The following is a 24080-nucleotide window of genomic DNA, read 5'->3' on the forward strand; positions in this document are numbered from 1 at the left end:
TGAAAAACACATCCAGCTTTTCTTTTTCAAATTCCCATGTCAGGTGTTTGAGCAGACTGAAGGGCCTTTGAACGCAAGTTCAGACCTATTCATCACTCGAGTAATGTGCACATACACCCAAACATGGGAAACTTGGAAAATCCAGGCGATATCACTCATTTAAACGAAACTATTGTATTTTAAACAGGTACATCCCACTGAGCTATTTTATCTGTTTACAGAAGCGACCTGGCCACACATAATATCTCATCGAAAATGGCTTTCATCATCACCACATGTGAGAATTTGCAGTAGCAGCCAAATAATCGAAACACACGTGTATAAATCTGGAGGGTATAACCGGAGGAACCCGGAGGAAAAAAAAAACGACGCGACCACCACGGGGAGAGAGAAAGAGATCACGCGGACTCGAAATATGCAATAGGGCATCATTCAGGGTCGGAATCGAAACCCCACGCCATCCCGCGTACCAGGCAAGGGATGCAGGGTCTCGCCATGCGCACCCTGCCGGGGGAAGTTAAATGATCTCTTGAAGAGAATAAACATTTATTTGGGCACAAATGCCAAAAAAACAAGACGAGTGGAAACCGCGCCACCCAGCACCCCCCCTCCCCCCCTTAGCACAAAAAGCTTGTTCGAATAACAAATAACAACCACTCTTTGACGAAAACGTTTAAAAGTAATTTCCCATTGAGTAGCGCGTGGAGTGGGGCTCGTCTTGGTACAGCGGCGAGGATGTGAATTTTAAATGTTGATGATCACTCTTGAGCGGCTACAACCACTCAGGACATTATATTTGGCGGACGCTTTGGTCGAAATCGTAAATGACGCTCGTGCAATGGAGCTTGCTTTCATCTGAAATAAAATCACATTACTGAAGGGGCATTTGGGGCTTTGACACTAGCTTACCTGGAAATATTGTTAATGCAATAGCAATTAATCAATTTAAGAGTAACTTAAAGACATTACTTTCAGATAGTACGTGATTTAACTTGACACAAAGATAGCAGTTTCAAGCAGAGTTTATTACTTCAATGTATTTTATTCTCACTTGTTCTGTATATTGTCTGTACTGCAATTTTTTTACAAGGTCTGCAATCTCTTCACCGAGTAAATATCTCAAATACGTCTTTGTTTTGGTGTGGTATCAATGATAAATGATGATGAGGTGGTGGAAATTCCACATTCCTATTGTGTGTGTGGGGGGGGTCTTTCAATAGGACAACCACGGTTGACATCCCCACAGTTTTATACTCATTCATCAACCCTAAAGGGACTACGGACTGGGTCATATCCGCACCAGGATTTGAACTCGTAACCTTCCAAATGTGAGCCCTACAGTCGTTCCACTGCTGAGCCACCTCACCAGATGTTGCCGTATCACAGTGTTACCTTGTCACACTGCACCATACTCTTTGGTTCTTTCGGTAAAGTCACGTAGGTAGAAAAATATATAATATTACACGACGTTTCGATCGCCACACAAGCAACCGTCTTCAGGTGGGAGTGAGAAACTGGCTGCTGAAACAAGTCCTCATATATGTAGAGCACCAGTTGAGGCTTTTCCTCAGTCAAATTCAGGACCCAGTTTTTGTGGAAATCTTTTAACACTGTAATCTCGTGGACGACGGAGCACATTTCGCAAACAACATCAGCTTTAAATTCCAACTCCCGCTTGGTGGAAACTTTCCATTGATAGACTGAGTCGAGGTGTCTGTATTCAAACTGGGAGTAGGGCAGGAGCTAAATTTCCCTTGGCAATTTTCAGTCAACGGTGCCATTTCCACGTCTCTGTAGAAGGGCGAGTTCATCCACAGCATGACATTCAGATAACATCACAGCGTTGCAGCGTTCCTTCTAAGCAGATGCATTCTTCGTGACACGATCTTTAAATTTTATTTCAAACAAGGAAAAAGTGTCATCACACAACTACTGCGTGAGAACTGTCTCGTTCACATGACCACAGACACTAATGTAACATCACAAATGAAGAAAAGTGAGTTTGGAGCCAGTAATGCAGTGATTTCTGGCCACGGCTAAAATCAGTGGCGAGTAATTCCTGAATATATCCTGGGTACCCCCCCTCCCCTTCCACCAACATGATTCCAGTGTGGTGAAGTATGGTCAAACAACCCCATAATCAACAGACCACGGGGAGGCCTTCATCCAGCAGTGGATTCCCAAAAGTACGTGATGTATTACGTATTATCAATTTGAAAAAGGCACTCAAAGGAAAACATTTAACAAAGTATTTTTTTAGGCTACCGCGTTCAGTTTGATTCACCAGTATGGGGAGATTACAGGAGTTTTACTGCAGCAGACAGCAGTTGAACGGTTTGCGATTGTAATTTAATTTTCCACCGATTCACTTTTCCATCACAAATCTACAATGTAAACAGCTGCATGTCTCTGGGCCTCTTGTATACATTCCTGATCCACAAGGCAGCCTTCTGGCCCTCCGCACAGTCTGCTGTGCACACGAGAAATTCTGGATCAGTTTCCAACCATCCGTGTGCGACTTAAGGTCATTGCAAATTTTTATAATAATTTGGATTTCTATACAATGTACAGGAATAACGATGAACCTCAAGTAATGTTCAGGACACATCACATATTATACAGACGAGCTACAGTGACCCGGCATATAATGCTAAACCAAATGAAAATAGGGTCAAAATTGGATACATATTAAAATTAACACACACCATAGGGCCTGACGTATACAATGATATTCTAAACTGAGTAAGCTTGCTAACATAGATCCACAATTGCATGCAGCCTCCCTGAATAGTCTAAAACAGATGTACACTCGTAGGCAAGAAGAAAGAACGTCTGGACTTAGAACGTGGAAAGGGATTTGATTCTCACATTGAAACTACAAAGTCACCATAACTCTATCTCAAATTTTTCTCAAATTTGCGAGGCTTTCTCGACACATTTGGGGTAGCAACAGTTGTTCTGGAGCAAAGCCAATATTGTCTTGCAAAACAAACCGTTTCACTGGTTTTATTCGGGAAGATGACCCCTCTCCCTATCTCGGACATCCTCCATGCCAGAGTCGCGAAATGCTGACGCAAGAAACGCTGCGAATGCCGCTCGAGTGAAATTTGACCTTTCAAATAACCTGGCAGTGACTTTGTAGCGGAGAAACAGAAAAAGTATCAGCACTCTGACCAGCTTGGGCAAAGCTGGTTGGGACTCCAGTTCGACACCAGATTCAAATTCATCAGCAAGTGTTGACTTTCAAAATAGCTCTGCTGAGCCACGTGGAATGATTTTCACGACAGCAATTAGGCGGAACCAGGCTATGACTTCTACACATCTCAGCCCGTGTGTAAGTAAGGTGTTCTCACGGTTGTGGCGTGACTATAATGTTCTGAAGCAGATCGCAAAATCTTGTAATCAGGGTCACCTTTAGTTCGTTGAAAAAAAATAACAACACATTCATGAAGATCGAATGATTTGCATTTACTGTAGAGAGCTTTCGTTGATCATTGTCAACCACAGTTATTCCACTGCTGGATGAAAGCCTCCCCAAGCTGTTGTGGATCTCTCACTCATCCTGCGATGTAATTATCCACCTGCGCACAAACTTAGGTTGTTCCTCCATCTCCATTCTTTGGAGACCACTCCATCATTAAGCTTGACCATCTGACATCATCCCTCGACGTGACACATACAGTCTGATCACAATTGCAGTGCTCTTCTTTGCTACAACATAGAGATTGTCGATTGTCAGTCGTGCAATTTTAAAAATAATACATGACTTTCATAGCACAGTTTCCCAGCGTGTATGCATCTAACGTGATCGATTTGACATTCTTGGGATGGTGTTTAGATATGCGGGTAGTTTTGAGCCAGTGATTAAAATGCCATGTTTGCTGTGCAATTTTGTCAATCTCAGACCCCATTATACACAGCACAGCATCATATCAGATTAGGCAATGACTCGCGAAGACACGTCTCGCAACTGCATTCACGTGTCCTTCAAACACTCGTGCTTTAGTGAAAGCTGTCAACTTTGTCCTGAAGCCATTAAACGAATCGGAGTGCATTGCATTAGCATTGTCTCACAGCCCCGTGGTGTTGCGGGGAGGTTGGGGGCGGAGGGTGATGGGTGGGGGTGATGTGACCCCCATCACTAATGATTATAATAACACTGGTAGGAACTTCCTGGTTACACCAGCCCATAGGGGATTATTGTGTCCGTCGTGCAGGGACGGGCTGGGTGGGGAGGGTGGGGCTGGGTGGGGAGGGGAGGGTGGGGTGGGGAGGGTGGGGAGGGGCTGGGTGGGGAAGGTGGGGCTGGGTGGGGGGTGGGAGGGGTGGGGCTGGGTGGGGAGGGGCTGGTCACCCCGTGGTGCCCTTATAAAACTCAACGTTTAACCTACTCACGCCGGCTTGTGCCCGCCCTCACAGTCGGGCATATTTGCGGAATACACCACGCCGCCGTTGACCCTGGCCATTGACCGAGCAACCCAACGTTCCTACCAGCTCCCTCCGCAGGAAAGTGTTTATTTCAACTTGTAAGACACCACATAGTTTTCTCTCGCTCTGAATTACTCAGACAAGCGAGACGGCGGCCACGCGGTGAGCTGGTGCCAACAATTGCCCAAGCTCTGCGGCCTCCGATATATCAAGATGTTTTCATCCAAATAATTAATTTTAATGTGAAGGTTCAGCCTCCCCTTCTAAATTCTCATAATCAAGTAAAGAACATGTCGGTACAATGTTTAACACCGGCGTCAATTAAACGATGGGCATTGAATCCTTCCAACGTCTACACAGAGGGTGAGAGCCGGGGCACAATTCACGATACCCAAGAGCAGAGCAATGTATTACTCTTTCCGTTCACCCTTTATCATTCGTTTATCATTTGTTCAAAATCTATTTAACGTTGTGTTGTGCCCTCCCACCCTGAGTTTTTGTATGTAAAGATGTTAACTACCTCGCCTGGTATACAGGAGGTCGTGGGTTCGATCCCCACCTTGACGCCTGCTGTATATTTGTAGTTTGCGTGTTCTCACCGTGGTCGCGTGGATGTTTCTGCGGGTGCTCCAGTTTCCCCCTCCACATTTACAAACCTGCGTTTAGAGTATTGGTGGCTTATAAATTTCCACGTGAGAAGTCTCTTCATTTGTTGCGAGGTCGCTTCTGAAAAAGAGCTATATAGCTCAGGGGACCTTACCTGGTAAAATAAAAATAGATTATAACATTTAAGTTCAAACAAGAGTCAAACAACCTTGGTTATGTAATAGATACGGGATGCGTATGCATCGCAGTTACGTCTGCATGCAAAACACACGACCCTATATGACACGTGATACAAACAAATTAAACGTCTTCTGAACCATAAAAGTCGCACCAATCTGAAGATAGGCTTTCATTAACTGTGCAGGATTCTGTCCATTTGTGAATGTTTCAGGAACAACGCAAATAAACATGTCAGTACCATAACAACACTCAATAGTTTATGTCTGATGCAAGTTCGCGGTAGGAGAAGTTGCGCAGCTTCACTACTGCGAACCCAGCCGTCTGGATTCGATTCCTGGCCATGACTTCTACCAATCGTGAGTGATATCTGACATATGTATATCAATATATGAATTCTCAGGGCGATAATTAATCTAAATTCAATGCAGGTCAACATTTTTACATGACGAGTTTTTTGTTTACTGTTGTTTTGCAGTCATTGGCGAGTGGGCTAAGAGTATCAACTCGTTACACTTGCGAATCCAGCTTCATCACAGGTTAGCTGCCTGGATTCGAACCCAGGTATTCAGCCAGTACAAGCTCATGGCTCTGACATCTACGCCACCTGGCCCATGCCCTTTCTCAACATTAGGCCACGGCTCATTATTGCTCTGTAAATACCACCGTGGTTTTCCACATTTTAATGAAATAAAGAAAACCTGGGTTTAGTTGTATTCAGCGAAAACCCCTCATGTATTAAAGTTATTTTCTCGAGAGCACTGGGGAACCTGGTTTAACATTGGACAGGACTATCTTAAGAAGGCTGGCTCGGTGTTTTACCACGAGTATAATGAGCCACACTGCTACCTAAGCATATTTCACATCCGCACTCCCATTTTAACATCACTTCAATGACAACAACCCTTTGATTATACACTGATTAAACACATTAGTTACTCAATTAAGTACACTGCAGAATGTAATTCGGTGGTGCACATATCTACTTTAATATCTTACGCCTAATTAACATGGCATCATTTTTAGATTTACATTTCTTGGCTTGGCTTTCTTGATAAGTTTCCATGCACTTCGTTTTTGCTGCTGATGAACATGTTACATGAACATCGGCCTTTTTTCACCAACTTGGTGGTGAGCCCACCTTTCCGACACTTTATTTCTTGGCATTTCCCCCAAATCTCCTTTTTTTAAATAAAATTCCAATCATCGCTCTTTAGGAAAACACGAGCCACTTAAAGCCAATCAACTGTAATTCAGAACATCCAAAAACATCAGCAACCATTGTCTATCCACTGCTGGATGGAGCCCTCTCCAACGCCGCCTCCATCCCACTACCGCACATGGACTCATCTCATCGCTCCATCTCCACCGTGGCAGTCCTCCTGGGTGCGTTCTCTACTTGGGCTGTTTTTCCATTACCACTCTCGTCCATAAGTATCACTAGCTTCAGGTTTGTTGCCCTCGTGATTACCAATGCCACCATCAATAAAAACAGTACTTCTTCTTCTTGGTTCTTTCGGTAAAGTCACGTATAATGGAAATAATAAAATAATACATGTTTTATTTTTATTATTTAATTTTTTCCATTCTACGTAACTTTACCGAAAGAACCAAGAAGATCAATCCCTGCAGTCACGAAAGCTTTAAATCGAAAAATAACAGTACTATTCACTGGCACGTGTTCCTCTTCATTGGTGGCCATTATCCAGTGGTGATGAGCCCAAGTTGCCCAAACACGAGCCGAGTTGTTTCAAAGGGCAACTGTTGACTTCCCACGAAGCGGTACTTAATTCATCAACACGAATGTACCTGATCTGATCTTCTCTTCTCAAAAGGCGTACATGTACTGTCTACATTACAGCAGCCACTTTGATGATTCCACTGGCCAAAATAACCGGATCCTTACACATGCCAGCAATGACACAGGAACGTGGAATTCCCATCATTGTCAAATTGCTATACACGCAGATTATCACTTGAACATGCTCATCTGAGCGTGGGAAACCCTTCAGCTTCACCGTTTCACTTTGTCACAGCTGAACAGCTGACTACACGCAAGCTGGCTCGATGGGGATTGTGTGCTGAACACCAGGCTGTCGAAACAACCTCATGAGAATGTACGAGCAGCGTTGGCAGCCCTGGTGGGTGCTAACAAATGATGAAGTGGTGCGATCTCTTATCTGCTCTTTGGGTTGTACCACGTATTATAAGGCATGATGTCCGACGTTTCGCTCCGAGTGCTGGGAGTTTGCAGAATGCTACCACATTGTACATCTGGGGATGTTGTTATAATGGCTCGCACAGCAGACTTGCTAATCCAGATATGGCAGTGGAAATGAAGGGCAGGTGTCTGCAACCCGACGTTACTCTCCACGTGCTGGGAACTTGAAGACGTTTTAAGAATGTAGAGCGAAACGTCAGATATAATGCCGAAAACAGATCAGAGAGTAAGTTCTACGGCACAACAGCGAAAACCGTCGCAGGAGTAAGACAGACTAATTGGCTAGACCCCCCTTACCTCCCATGATTAACAGCAATGAGGGAGAGCATCTCATCCAGCGATAAGCACCACAGCAATCGGGCATGAAACGTTCATCTCACAGTGGATGCATTTCCATTGGAAACATTCCTCCTAAATGTTTCAAGTTGTTTTGTTGTTGATGTTGCGCTAAACACTGTGCAATTCTAGACAGGTTATTCGGTTACTGGGTCACAACTATTGGTTCATTATTTTCATGTTTTGTGCATTTTAGGCACAAAAATAAAAGTGTTCCATGGAAACTTGGACGATGCGTGGACTGTAAATTGTGGTATGAAGACGATATTGCCGTGCACCAGCGAGAATGTGCACAGCGCATGTACATGGCAATGCATATTCATTGATTCAGTTGCCTATTAGGTATAATAAAAATTACAGAATAAGTGCGGTTTGCTGGAAGTGCACTGGATAGATCACTCAAAAACAATCGTAACGTTACAAGTTGGAATTCTGGTCAGTGGTTGTTGACCCAAATCTTTTTCACATCGGTTAAAAAGAACTTTATAGCTCATCGGATTTCTCCAGTATAAATAAATATTCGGATTCGGATTAAATACATCAATGTTTTTTTCGGCAAGCCATCTGTGGTTGCCCAACAGCGAGACTCGTTCGCTGCAAGGCAATGTCGAATTTCAATTGCTGCATTCAGGGTCATCGCTGGAGATAAACACAGTCCCACACTCGCTTGAGCACAGACACGCCGACTTTTTATTCACATGCAATACATTGCATCGGAAGGGTGGTGCCGCGGTGTAATGGTTAGCACACTGGACTTGCAATCCATAGGTTTGCTGGTTACATCTCCTGGCGTGACAGGTGAGACGATAGGCGAGTGTATTAAATCCCACCATCTCGGTATACAGGGGTAAACACCACAGTTAGTGGATCGGCAGGTCGTGTGTGTCGTGGGGTAAAGTGTGGGCAACTCCCGCTTCTTCCAAGACGTCTGGCCGGTGTGGAAGAGTAGGCCAAATACCCTCTGGAGGGTCTCTCTAGAGCTGCCCCTCGTGGAGGTCCTTCCGCCAGCAGCGGTGTGAGCGTGCACTTGCGGGGCTGCACCTCTACTGATGACATTATCTCCCCAGAGGGCTATCATTGTATCCACTTACATTCACACTTCAACGTGGCTCATTAAGGAATTCATATTAATATCGTAAGTCACATAAACAAGCCAAAATCGTATATTTTATGTTGGCATGTGTTACAGTCTAGACGATGGGAGAGTAGCAAGCTGCTACCGGTGCTCTGACCCTGGCTGCGTTTCCACTGCGCTAATACGCACGTACCCAAGTGGTTGCATGTTTTACTGTGGTTGGAAAAATGGGTTTGGCATGAGAATATCATTTCCTCTGTGCGTAATATCTTATCCTTGACCCGATTCGCACATGCGTAAATCATTTCAAGCCAGTTGCAACTTGGCTTTCTGGAGGCAGTTAAAAAAAACTTTCAGTTTTGAAAACATGTGATCGGTACTGTCAAGATGTCAGCACCCAAGTAGTGAAAAAAGACATGTTCAGCACTGACAATGAAACATTTAAACACAAAAACAGTTTTCATCTAATTCAGCCAAACCGAAACACGGTAATGATAAAAAAAAACGTTGATTTAATTTGACTCTTGGGATTTCATCAGTGAGGTGCATCTACCGTGTCTTAGTTCATCATGACAATGCTCGTGCACGTGACTTTACAAGTATGATGAAAAATAAGAATAGGTCTTACCCATTCTGGCAATAAAACAGGCTTTAAGAAGAGTTCAATCACCAAACAGATACACTTTTGCGAGGCATCAAGTATGCATGAACCACACATGCTTGTGACAAACATTGCAAACAGATACCTGCTATCGATATGCATTGTTATTTGAACCGCATTGGCCCCCAGTAGAGACGGCCTTCTTCATGGCCTAGTCTCACCACCGGTGATAGACCAGAGAACGGCCACAAGGCGAACAGCACAATGACATTACAAGTCGCAGGACACTTGGAGGTCGGCAATATTTTGCCGTCTTCTCTTGGATTTTCTGTTTGCACATAGTCGCGTAGTCACTGTAAGATGTTTTCTTGTTCATGTTCTAGTTTTTTGTTTGTTGCGGTTGCACCCGATTCAAGAGCCGAATGGCTCACACAATAAATGAACTTGAGCTCGGTTAGAGCAGCTCCGTCTTTGGGACCTTTTTGCCAGTATCCAAAATGGTGAAAAATAAGAAGAGGTTTTACCCTTTCTGACAATGAAACAGGTGTTACGATGTCCAAACGCCAAATAGACTTTACAAGTAAGTTTGACATTATTAGTATAACATTTGCAGCCCTTTCTCAATCTACCGATGGATGATGGTTTCCTGTGCCGAGTCGGTCATGGGGGTCGTTTGACCATAGGGGCCGTCCATAAATGACGTCACGCACCTGGGGGGGTGGTCAGACATTTGTGACGATGTGTGACGAGGGGGGGGGGGGTGTTGAGAAATATGACGCCACATCAAAATGCGCCACTTTAAATAAATATAGAATTGTTATAACAACACTAATTGTTCTAACAACACTCATACAACATCAGAGTGCAGCGCCACATTAAATACGCACTTCAATGACAATAGTTTAAAGCTATTTGAAGCATGTTTAATTTTCAAAATGGAAATATGGTTTTGGGGGGGGGGCAGAGCTTTGTGAGGTCATATTTGAGGGGGGGGGGGGTCTGACTTTTTGTGATGCCGCGTGACGAGGGGGGGGGGGGTCAAAAATCGTCCAAAATCGCGTGACGTCATTTATGGACGGCCCCATACTTCACCACGCTGGCGAGTGTAATATGGTGAGACGTGTGGTGGCAGCGCAGGACTGGTTCAGGTATCACTCGCCACTGATGTCAGTGCTGTGGCCAGGAATCGAACTCAGGTGTCGCGTTCGTAGCGCTGCCACCCAGTAAACATGCAGTGTTGGGTCCACATTCTACCAAAGTTGGTCTATGCCGACGACGGGATGTCTACGCCTACAATGGGATACGTTTTGCTACAGCGGTATATCTACTTCGGGATCTTTATGTCTGGACGCTTTGATATCTCGACCGACTCAACAGGAAGTGACGTCAACCTGCTGAAGCTTCATTGCCAGGTCCAACGGGGATGGGAATCCGCGGATTATTCCATACCTGGATCGTGCGAGGTGGTGGCAGATTGGGGAGGCCTTCATCCAGCACCTCAATTGATCACGGCTGATGATGGGACCGAGTCAGTTTTTCATTATTTCTTTAGGAGCGGAAGGTTGCACACAGACCAATATCTTACACACGTATGGCCCTCGCCTAACGACTGCAATTCACTCGGGCAACGAAGTGGGGGTGACGTCACCATGGTTCTTGTGCCAGGCTCAGTGGACTTTGAGGCCATCTGAAGTGTCGAAGGCTCACTGACAGGAGGTCATGGAACAGACGCCATGGGTTGACTCACCAACTCTGCTCCCAACTGTGCCAAACAAACACGCTTTTACCACTATGACTGACACACACTGGACATCTGTGAAGAAGAGCTTTATAGCTCATCGGATTCCTCCAATCTAAATAAAGATTCTCGTTCTGACACACACACACACCATTACATCATTGATTTTGAGCCAGATCGAACACAAATACCCACACAGTTTGTTAAGCCCTGCCCGCACTAGATCAACCCTAAGTCATTTTTGTAAACGCCGTGTTTATATTTAGCATAATAAGCGATGTTGCAGCCTTACAGAAAATATATGCGGTCATACATGAACATTTCCGCATCTTCAATGTACGAGTATTCACTCACAGTGAAGGCAACATCTGCTCTAAGATTAATTTTCCATACATCTTGCAATGAAAAAAAACACGCCACTGTGCAGAATGTGAATACGAAAATAAATAATTCCTCTTTCCTATATGTGTCTCTCCACGTAATATACAAAGGTGAATTTTACACATCACATCAGCTGCACAACCCTCTGGGAGTACATCTTATCAGCACCATTGGCTCAATACAAGCAAATGTTGGAGTGGTTTCTAAATCCAATGGCTCATCAGCTGATCGAGGCGTGCATAAACTAATACTGGTTACCAGCTAAGCATTTTAGATGCACAGCTGTAAAACACGTTGCACAAATAATCATGAAGGACCATTGTGGACCATCCCCGGACTGCCCACGGAACCCCCCGGGTGTAATACACGATGACGAACATCCTTACTGGTCATGTCCGACTATTGCTGAGTTATATGAAAATATCATGGGGGTATTCAATAAGATGAACAATACATCTGTAAAAAAACAAGTGTGGAAACTACCCTGTGGGGCCCAAGAAAAGTGGAACTGACTCGAGGACAGAACATTTTGTTAAGGACTTCCAATATAGTAGCCAGGAAAACTGCGTTAGGTACGTGGAAGAATCAAGAACCCCCCCCCCTCCAATACTCAATGGCTGTATTCATTAGGGCCCAATCCCAGCACTCGAGCATCTGAGCTATTACTCTCAGAGACAAGGAAGAAGAATACAGCACGTGCATGGGGCACATTCCTAAACCTTAGAACAGTTCTAAATACCAGAGCCCAGAGTAGCGATGACCTGCCCCCCCCCTTCCCCAAATAACCCCCCCCCCCTGATATCGTCGATACCCCTGGTAATGCAATCCAGAACGTCAGGATGTTGCAATGTATGATGTGATGGAGGATGTGGAACTAAAAAAGTATGTATAAAAAAAAAGACCACTGTGACAAATGTTAATAACAATAACGAATGCCTCTTTACCCCATGTTGTATCTCCCCATGAACAAAGGTACTTTTTGAACATCTCATTGACGTTGTGGCCGAAACGTCGTGAGAATTGTTTTATTATGTTTTATTTTTATTATTTTATTACTTCCCTTCTACGTGACTTTACCGAAAGAACCAAGAAGATTTCATTGACGTGTAAAATAGGTTGTTTTTTCTTAAAAGATAGACTGCATTTCTCATCGTGGGTGAGCTTTCCCTCTCGTCATCTCCCGTTCGGTTTCTACGCTCTCGGTAACGCACGAGACGTCAAGTCCTAGTGCTGGGGTTGCCCACACAACGTGCGCAACGTAACATCCAAAGGCCCTGACGGCCACACAGCAACACCACAGGCAGCTGTCATGACACAGGAGGAATTCAAGCGGTCATTAGGCGCAAACGTTTTTGTTTTGACTTATAGACAACAGCTGCGCTGGACAGAATTAATTGAAAGATTGATCTTTGCCATACAATTCAAACTATTGTTATTGACAACAGCTGCTTTGATGTATTTTTTGGGGTAAATTCTTTTACTTAAGAAAAGGCAGCTTCAGGCAACATTCATCACGGTGTGATGAGATTTGTCCTTAATGTGGATTGTACCGATTGCCAGTGGATTTGCCAGACAAGCCGAGTTAATACTCGTGCCCTCTTAGAGTGAAGTCACTCCATGCTCTAACGAGCATGACGGAGTTGCTCATAGTTGTTGGTGGCCCTGAGCCAGTGATGGAAATGCCACATTCCCAAGGCCAGAGCCTGTCTGTCCACAGGACTACACTGGTGACTTGATGCAAAGTGGACGGTATCATGCTGACTCCAGAAGGGTAATAGGCTGACTCAACCCCCAACTGAGAGTTTAACTCACAAACGGCCCGGAGGCTGAGCGGTAGAGCGGATTGCTTGCAATCAGAAGGTTGCGAGATGAAATCCTCGTTTGGGGTTGACTCAGAGAATCATTCCTCAGGGATCAATAACATCAGTACCACTTTGGGCGGAAGTCAACAGTGGCTGTCCTATGGTTAAACCCACCCCGGCCATAATAATGTGGAGTTTCCCCACTGGTTCAGGGTTGTGAAGAGGAGATGATCCTCTTCGTATTGCTAATTTGTGTAAAAAAAAACATCATTATCTTTTTTGACTACCAATTGAAAAGTGAAGGAAACTCTCTGCCCCCTGGTGGTTCGGGTGAGGTGTCATTCGAAGTTGCACAACTCATGAACATGCGCCCGCATCTCAAGCCACAGCAATGCTCAGTGGCAATGAAATTCAAGAGTTCCCAGCTATCACGAATGTAAACCAGCTCGTTGGCGAGAAGACATAAAACGCAGCTTGCCGGCCCTTTATTGACAAAGCTGCCATCGGAAGTCTGAGTATTTCCAAAGCCCATGCACCGCTTTGTGCGTGCAATATAAAGCATCCACGCAAACATGCGTGGATTGTTGTCTGTGACAGAATTATTTACTGGGGCCAGGAATTTGATGTGTCCGACAATGCCACCACAATTTGTCTGCCTGGCCTCCATCCATAGCCCTCATCAAAGCCTCAGTCCACTCAGAGTCAGCCTCATTAATTCATATGCGATGCCAGATTTTTTTCTTTAGACTCCTGTGCCAACCATATGTTTTGAAAAGGCACAACTATTGCACAAGATTATGAGGTTAGAGAACAATGATTGTGATTAGTGAACCACTAAAGTAAAAAAAGGGATTCATTGCTCACATGAGCATGGAGGCGTTGCTCATCTTGTGTTGACAGCCTTGAGCCTGTGGTGGAAATTCCACAAGGTTGGGGGTAAGTCTGTCCGTAGGACAACCAATAACAAAGGCCATGTATGTGTTTCCATGATTGCATCTCCATATATATGCAATTGATGCCTTTGACCACATCACCCAGAATGCAACCAGTCTCGCCGCGAGATCTCGGAAGGTAAGCATGGTGGTGGCCCCACCACCAAATAACCAACGAGTTGTCATAGTTCTAGATTTGAAGCTTTCGTGACTGCAAGTATTCATATTCTTAGGTTTTTTCGGTAAGGTCACGTAGGTAAAAAATTAAAATTAATAAAAGTAAAATAAAAAATAAAATAAAAATCACGACGTTTCGGAGGCAACACAAGCTTCCGTCTTCAGGTGGAACCGTCACAGCACGATAGCTTAATTTTAATTTTTTACCTACGTGACTTTACCGAAAAAACCTAAGAAGTTGTCATAGGACCTGCGGGGCAACGTGGTGGGCTTGCAGAGGGCAGTGCGACAACATCCAATGCTGTATTGTACTTCTATGCTCCCGCGTCTATGCTTGCCTCCTCCACTAACCGGCAGTAACCAGCGTGGCGAAGTGTGGACAAACAGCCTCTGTGAGCTGCACAGTCACGGGGAAGTTCTCATACCCAGCAGGGACCCTGTGATGTTCGGATCGCCTCCTTCTAAGCGCTCCGAGGTCAAAGCTCATTTCCTGGGCTCATCGGGCTTTTTACCCGTGCAGCTGCCAGGCTTTGGAACGCTTTGCCTTTGCCAAAGAGGCAATCAGAGTCGTTAGAGATATTTAAGTCTGCCTTGAAAACTCGCCTCTTTAGACTGGCCTTTAACCGCCTAGATCTGGCCACTTTCCCCGGTTATGTTTATTTCCCGCGTTCCATACACGGTGGCGTATTGGGATCTGCACACGAAACGCGCCTTACAAATGCCAATTATGAAAAGGATTTTTGTTAAGTTGCACGTTTAGAGGAACGCGCGTGAAATGAACAGAGGCGTGACGACACTGCACGTGGAGTAGAGTGATACAAAGGGTGTGTGTTTTCAAATCGGAATGGTTCGTGTAGTGATAAAGTGTTACTTTGACACGTAGGCTTTCGCGACCAATATCATCCATCATACAGGGTAAATATATAAATGCGTCGTTAAACCCAAATCTGGCTGTCGCCTGATGGAGTTAGTTGTAATAACTGGCGAAACGTCGTACTCAGTTAATAAATGTTGTGACTTGGCTCTCCAACACACCGGTGTGCTGTACTAGTGACAAATTGGCCACGTTCCGTTTACGTGACAGCCCTTACTAGTTGGCTGCGTCGGGTGGTGGCGGGTTTTGACAACACATTTATATATTTATGCGATCTAACCCAAAAAAGTGTGTACAATATTAAAAAATAAACATCAACCCAATTCATATCCTACACTATTTCCTTTTCACAATAAACCAACCAGGGTCATCACTGAGACCCACTCAGGCTCAGCAAAGTCAACTACAGTGGACTCTGTCACGGCCACTTACAACAACCCTCCTTCTTTATCTGCAACTTTCTGAGCAATTGAAACATAGACCTGTCAGTTGAAAGGCTCTTGGCCAGACTTCGGTAAAATTGTTTATCAGTTGGCCACAGCTAACTAAAGCAGGACTCCAGTAATCCATAATGCGCGGTGATATGGGGGATCGTACAGCAGATTTTTCAATCCGTCCTGGACTGCGCAGATGAGTCCCATGTTGCGTGAAAATGTTTTCTCGCCGACGCGGTGTGCAGTGGATTATGGGAGGAAAGAGCCACGTGACTCATTCGCACAAAATTCGCAGATTACTGGGAAAGTGCCGGCATTTAACCAGGAGTTAAATTAATCCTCCATAAATTCACCGTTTAAAGGTTCAGAGTTGTTGTAAGACCCAGATGAGGAAAACCTGCCAAAATATCTACTTAAAATGATTTTTTTGGAGTTGATGTAGTCATATCCAAGTCTATAAAATGCAAAATAAATTTCTACAAAACACATCACGTCATCAAAGCTGCACTGTGCTGATGCAAAACAAAAGATAATTATTATTGCAGACTGCGATGCGTTTTCAATCCGCTGCATTTCACTCGTCTCTCTCTGCGGCTCCGTCATTCTCTCTGCAGCTCCACATTCAAAACACTTCTCAGAGTTCGCATTGCGCAAGAATCCAGCGGCCTCTTTGCAACATTCATTTTAAAATTATAAAATGTGATACCATTCTGACCGATTATCATAATCCACCGACACCATCGAAACGGTGTACCGCGATGGCTTCAACGGCATTGGCCCTGGTGACCTCTTGATGTTGGTGTCTGAAGGTTTTTGGTGATGGCTAAACAAACAATGACAATGGCACATCCTATTTACATGTTTACCCAGAAAAGCCCCGAGACGCTTTTTCAGGAGAGTCCTCCTTTGCGATGTTTTGGCCAACACTAATAACATTGTACACTTTAAGGCATGGGATATGGCGTTGTCACGTCATCTCTCAAATAAACGTATTGGGCGACTACAGGAATCAGACGGTCGGCTCCATGCACACAGGCTCAGTGGTGGGTGTGCTGACCGCTCGGCAAATCCAGCCCCATAACACTAACGGAGCATAGTATTTCCACTCGAGACAAATGGGAATACCACATTACCTACCTGTTTGTTAATACAGCCATTCTGTCAGCCAGCCCAGAAATGCGCACTCCACTTCATAAACGAGCCTGGGGGACCCTTTGCACACGCTACACAGGCACGGCATTCTTTCGGAACGGCATAGCGGCGCGGTTTAAAACCGGGACAGGACGTCGGTGAACATTCTCGGTGGAGCGCAGGTAATGGCACGGCATCTCAGGACCACCCCGAAGCGCCTACGAGTGACGTTTCACGTGGTGAACTTGTCAACCTCGTTCCATGACAATTTCATGGGATTAAGCAGATTGCTGAAACCTCCACCAGGCTACTGCCCTCCACAGCCACGCTTTCAAATCGAGAACAGTGGGATCTCTGTGCCGACTGTGCTGTGTTTTTTCCTATTTGTCTCCCACGTTCTTGCTTTTCTGGAGCACGAGATCACTTGTGACAGAGGCTTAATGGTGAAAGAGAAAGCAGCTGGTATTTACTTATATAGAACAATTATAAAAACAAAACTCCTCCCACGCCCCTCCCCCAGCACCCCGTCGGTCCACCCAGCATCATAAACGGGTGAACGACAGCGAGTTGATGGGCAGGTTGTGTATGGTGGGGTAAAGCGTAGTTAGTTTCACCTCTTCCAAGATGCCTGGCTGGTGTGGAAGATTAGGCCACTTTGAACTTTCCATAACGTTTCATTGCGATTTTGTTGCACAGGGAGGGATGATGGACTGATTTGACCCGCGACTTGGATATGAACTTGCCACGTTAGTATCGTGAGAGAAGACTGCGAAACCCTGGAGGATTTGTATTATACTGTCAATCAATTTCATTGCACGTGCTAAACACATTCCTGCGGAGGGAGCTGGTAGGAACGTTGGGTTGCTCGGTCAATGGCCAGGGTCAACGGCGGCGTGGTGTATTACGTAAATATGCCCGACTGTGAGGGCGGGCACAAGCCGGCGTGAGTAGGTTAAACGTTGAGTTTTATAAGGGCACCACGGGGTGACAAGCTCCTCCCCACCCAGCCCCACCCCTCCCTCCCACTCCCCACCCAGCCCCACCCTCCCCACCCAGCCCCTCCCCACCCTCCCCTCCCCACCCAGCCCCACCCAGCCCCTCCCCACCCTCCCCACCCACCCACCCAGCCCCTCCCTCCCCACCCAGTCCCTCCCTGCACGACGGACACAATAATCTCCTGTGGGCTGGAGTAACCAGGAGGTTCCTACCAGTATATCCCCCTCGATGAAGTAGGCATCAGTGCACATGACGACGGAACGGGAACGTTACAGGGGACACAGAGCAACAAGAATAACAAAGAAACCCGTCACGGCCTCAGCGGCTTACACCAACTGAGCAAAGTAAATTGGAACCGTGCTCACTGTGTGCTGTAAACAATACAATTTGCACAATAGAGCACTGCATACAAATCTGGTATGATGAACAGGTTCACCATAACCATAAGCGTTTATCAATCCACTGCTGATTTCATTATAAAACTAGAAACTTTGTTTATTTCACCAGGGAAGGCACACTGAGCTGTATCGCTCTTTTTCAGAAGCGACCTGGCCACGAATGACAAGTGACTTCTTACGTGTAAATGTATATCAGCCAAACACTCTAAACGCACGTTTCTAAATGTGAAGGGAAACATCGGAGGACCCGGAGAAAAATCCATGCGACCACACGGAGAACATGCAAACTCCAAATATCCAGGTGGACGGGTCGCCATCGAACCCACGACCTCCTGTATATCAGGCGAGGTAGTTAACATCTCGCCCACATGGTTGAAGGCCTCCCCAAGGTGTGGCCATCACCTGGCACACGTGCCCGAGCTGACTTCACCACTCCAATTCGTTGCTGGACCTATTCTGGCATGCGTTATATTCCTTGGTTGTGACTGTCACAATTTTTGACCATCAGCCTCGCTGTAAATACGAGCATACTAGCTTGACTACCCGGCTTCGCCCGGGACTTGGATTCTTGGCTTGGATTAATACACGGCCTACGCGGAGGGTTGGGGGGGGTGACGTCAGCAGGCACACTGCGTGACGCTGCCGCATGCGGGTGACATCACAGACGTGATAAATGTGACGTCACCACTCACCTGCCGTGCAAAATATATCCATTATTGCGCCCCCACCGCCCCCCAAAATACAAAAGTCTATGTTTACACTTTTTGCATTGTGTACAGTCTGGCAGATACCCACATGCAAAATTTAAAGTGTGTTGCATGTCGGGAAGTATGCTAAACATTTCGAACAGACACACATATTCACAAATTTCTCTTTAATATATATAGATAGGACCAACAAACTTCAGCACATACCAAGAATACAATTACATGGAAAATAACTATTTTCAAGGTCATCATCCGTTGTCTATCTGGAACTGGGTGAATGTCTCCAAGATGCCGTGACCATCCCACACGCTTCCTGATGCCACGCTCCATCTCGTGCATCAACATGAGACTGAGCCCAGCGCTGCATCTGCACGATGGTCATCCTGATTACGCTTTTGAAGGAACACTTTTTGAATTTTGGCCGCCCAATTTCTCCTCTGATTTAGGGCATTGCATGAAACATCAATTACATTGTTATCTATTGCAGGCAGTGGCGATGGTGACAGTGGTTGAGGATTTTCAGCCTTGGATTACATATAAACACGTAACATGTTTGTTTTGGTTTTCATGAGTGCAGTGCGCTCAACCACTACGTCGCTGCATTTGATTTGAGCACTGCACTATGAAAACGGTGACCCGAGTTCAATTCCTGGCCATAGCTGAGATCTGTATTGATATCAAAACTAGTTCTGCCCTCCCACCCCCACGACGGTGCTTTGTTTCTGGAAGATTTTTACTGGTTTTTCCTGGATATTTCTGCTGCGAAACGTCACTTTAAGATGCTCTTTGTTCATGATTTTGTTTGTTGCGGTTGCACCCGAGTCAAGAGCCTCATGGCTCACAGGTCTATACCTAATAAATGAAACTCAAACAGAAACATCACCATTCTATACGGACCGGTGTGGTGAAGTACGGTCAAACAGCTCCCATGATTAACACGTATGGGAAGGCCTTTATCCAGCAATCAATTAACAAAGAGTTGTGACTAATTAAACATTTGATTTATAATAATTGATTACATTCGTAATGATAGTTGAACACAAACGTTATGTGACAACCTACGTGTTTTATTTACTACTGCTACATTGACACATATTTCACTTAATCCAACCACAACTCATGGTGCATTGCATAACTGATGGTTAGTTTAAAATACACAACAATGAATTCACAACATTTATAGAACGTAAGTATAAGTTTCCCTTCAAATGGGAGGCAATCATCTGCATCGTTGGTCCTGAACCAGTTATGAAATGGCAAGAGCCAGTCTGCCTATGGGACAACCACTGTTTCTAGATTTGAAGCTTTAGTGACTGCAAGGATTCATACTCTTAGTTCTTTTGGTAAAGTCACGTAGGTAAAAAATGAAATGAAAATTAATAAAAATAAAACAATAAAATCACGACGTTTCGGAGGCAACACAAGTCTCCGTCATCAGGTGGGACAGTCACAGCCAGATTTGCTGCCTTTCCCGAATTAACTAAGAGTAACAACCACTGTTTGTTTAGTTCCCTCAATGTACTCCTAATGCCCATTCTGATATCGCCGCCATGGTGTAACGTTTAAATCACTGAGGTGGCTGGTCAAGTCGAACAACGAGGCAGTTCGGAATCAGAATATTTATTGACGCTGGAGGAATCCGAGTAGCTATTAAGCTCTTTTTTTCACAGATGTCCAGAAGGGGTAAGAGCGTTACAAGCTATGGCCAGGTTTGTTAAATCTCCCTGACTCCATCCACCCAGCAATTGGGTGTCGACACTTAGCCGATTGGCAGGTCACGTGTCGTTGGGTAAAGTGTTGCACTCTCATCTCTTCCAAGACGTCAGACCGGCACTCAATAGCAGGGCAGGATCCCTCGAGAGAGGGGAGATCTGAAGCTCCCTTGGTGGAGGCTCTAATGCCACCATTGACGTGAGAAATACTATAAACTACACACATTTGTTTAAATCAGGTAAGGCCCACTGAGCTATTTAACTCTTTTCAGAAGCGACCTGGTAACAAATGATAGCTCAATGCAGTTGCCTATCACGGGGGAAATTTATAGCAGCCAAATACTCTTAGCACATGTTGATTCTAAATGTGCAGGGAAAAACCGGAGGACCCGGAGAAAAATCCACGCCACAATAAGGAGAACATGGAAACACCAAATATACAGGCGTCAGGGTCGGGATCGGAACCACGACCTCCTGTATACCAGGCGAGGTAGTTAACATCTCGCCAGTGCCACCCCTTTACCATCCTGGGTTGTTATCTTTGAAAATATTTCCTCACACCGGTGGACCACATTCAGTATTCGACACGGAACCTGATTCCCCAACCAAATGCGAAGTGGCCAATTAGTTGGGTTCCACATTCATCGTAAATCTATTGCAAGAACCAACAGCCAGTGCTGCTAGACATGCCACATATTTGCCCGTAGCTTATGCTCTTATCAAGTGGTTTGACTTTTTCTACAGCAAAAATGCTTGTACTGCAATATTAGCTCTCTTGCAAACTTCAAAACAATGGCAAGGGTACATGTCACCAGTTTACAACACATAGAAATTGTAATGTGTGAACAGGCCACTATATATATTTTTTACTTCATACAATCATCAGAAACGTCGTGAGTTTTTAGGGGTTTTCTATCTACGTGACTTTACCGAAAGAACCAATAAATATGAATTCCTGCAGTCACAAAAGTTTAAAGTCAAAATGTGCTCGGAGTATTTGGCTGCTATGAATTTACACGTGATGAGCCACTTCGTTAAGTAATCATTTGTGGCCAGGTTGCTTCTGGAAAAGAGCTACATAGCTCAGTAGGGCCTTACCTGGTAAAATAAAAATAAATAGTTTTAGAAGTAGTTTTTAGTTTTATACCATTTATTTTGCATCAATCCCGTATGGAATTGGAGTTTTAGCTTGCACAACGTCTAGAATTGCATAAGTCATGTTGTACTAAGATCTGTTAATAAACATAAAAGAAGCATTTTTCACCCTGTCCTCTTTGAAAACCCTGACTTTGAATCAGGGTTTTGTATTGATTCACAATACAAAGTTAGTTTAACATGTAGGCTCTCGTGACCAATGTTACCCATAAGAAAGGTTTTTGGGTTAGATCACGTAAATATAAATACAACCATTTTGTTTACGTGACAAACCTTACTAGGTGGCTGTGTCGGGTGGTGGCGGGTTAAACGACACATTTATATTTACGCGATCTAACCAAAAACACCTTTGTTATGAATAATACAGAGTCAGCACTACATTAACTATTCGTGCACACCGGTGTACTTATCTTTACAGAACATATAGAGAAGCATACGTACAAATAATGAAACCCTTTGATATGATATCTGATAAACAATCGATTATATATGACCCCGGTTTGTGATATGTTGCGCAACTCGCAAGGCCGCCTAACACCACAAAGACATTTACGTGTGAAGACGAAGACAATCGCTACTGCTCGTAAGTGCAACACAAAGCTCGCAGTAAAGTACTTCATCGCTAGAGTCAACACTGCGTTCTATCTCATTGCAGATGGTGCTTCGAGCGAGGGGGGGACCCTTTCACCTGGCCCGGATGTCTCAGGCTTGGTGACTCGTTGGTCACGTGGGTCACTGTGCGCCTGAGACTGAGCCCTGTTCACGAGGTAGAGCGCCGGATTGAAGCAGCAGTTGAAGCTCGCCAGGCACATCATGATGTCATGGATTCGCTCGTTCCCGCAGATCGTGAACCCCCAGAAGACGATCTTGTTGACGTGATATGGCAAGTGGCAGATGGTGAAGATGATGGATACCAGCGAGATGGTGCGGACCGCCCTGCTCCGTTGAAACCTGGTCTCCTCCTGCATGGCGATGGCGCCAGACATAGATTTCCTCAGCGCGTGTATCATGCAGGAGTTGAAGACCACGATGGTGAAGAAAGGAAGCGTGAAGCCTAAGGTGATGACGGTAATGCCGTACGCCGTGACGGTTGAGTCAAGCATGACGAGACTGTAACACCTGGTCAGGTTGGTGTTGACATCGCTGTACGTCCCTGCGAAGTGAACAAAGGGCAGCGTTTCCGTCAGAGTGATGGCCCACACGATCACGCAGAGGACCGTGGCCACTCTGAGCGTCTGCCACTGCCGCGAGGCGATGGGATGACAGATGCCGAGGTAGCGGTACAGGCTTATGGCGGTCAGGAACAAGATGCTGCCGTACATGTTGAAGGAGAACATGAACCTCACGAGGCGGCACATCGTGTCTCCAAATACCCAGCTGTTGTTGACGATGAAGCTGTAGATCATGAGGATTAGGGACACGGCAAAGAAGAAGTCGGTCGTGGCCAGGTTGAGCATGAAGAGTGAGCTCGGGTTCCATTTCTTGTCCTTGAAGAAAAGGCTCCAGAACACGAACGTGTTGAGAGTAAGTCCAAGCAGCACACAGATGGAGTAGAAGAATGGAAGAAGGGTTGATCGATAGGTGAAGCTTGTTACGCATGCGGTCTCATTCACAGAGCCCTGTGAAAAAACCATTATTGTCTTGCTGCTCGGCATGGCAGAGTAGAAACCTGAGAGCTCCACTGTTTCAAATCGCTCAAATGACGGTTGAAGCTCTTGCATGCTACTGGGCTACCTCTGAAAGAAAATACATCGCAAGTGATAACACAGTTAAATACAAGTCTCCGCAGTAAAGTTACAATGTTGCAACATGGTTCCAAAGTCAGATTCATTACAGAAACAATGCAAAGCATGTACGCACTTAACCGAGCATTGGGCAGTGTTCATCGTCATCTATTGCCTTGCTGATTTGGACAGACCACGTAGTGCTCAATTTATTTCCCATATAGGGATGATGATGATGATGGGTCGACACCCGAATAGGATTTCATCTCACAATCTTTTAATTGCGAGGTGCATGCCGTGACCACGTTTGCTGAATGGATAATACTTCACGAGCCGACACAGTGGATGGTTTCCTTGCCTCAGCTCTCTGTGGATACATTACCAAAGCCTCCAACGATATGGATGTTAAAGGCGTTTTGACTTTATTCGACTTAATAAATAAATAAAACTTTGCTAACGACGTTTATCAACATTT

At 45.1% G+C, this 24080-nt stretch overlaps 1 protein-coding gene across 1 annotated transcript; it reads right to left on the reverse strand.

Moving 5' to 3' along the window:
• Positions 1–19185: 19185 nt before the first annotated feature.
• Positions 19186–23609, reverse strand: LOC144720477 (P2Y purinoceptor 3-like). Its single transcript, XM_078597276.1, has one exon. The coding sequence runs from the start codon at positions 23600–23602 to the stop codon at positions 22523–22525; it is 1080 nt and encodes a 359-aa protein (XP_078453402.1). The 5' UTR covers positions 23603–23609; the 3' UTR covers positions 19186–22522.
• Between the last annotated feature and the right edge of the window lie 471 nt (positions 23610–24080).

Source organism: Lampetra planeri, chromosome 8 (assembly GCF_965212315.1).
Source record: "Lampetra planeri chromosome 8, kcLamPlan1.2.h2, whole genome shotgun sequence".
Classification (NCBI taxonomy): Eukaryota; Metazoa; Chordata; class Hyperoartia; order Petromyzontiformes; family Petromyzontidae; genus Lampetra; species Lampetra planeri.

Bases quoted from the DNA above. Each gene is read 5' to 3' on its own strand.
- LOC144720477 (XM_078597276.1), bottom strand. From the start codon at position 23,602: ATGCAAGAGCTTCAACCGTCATTTGAGCGATTTGAAACAGTGGAGCTC.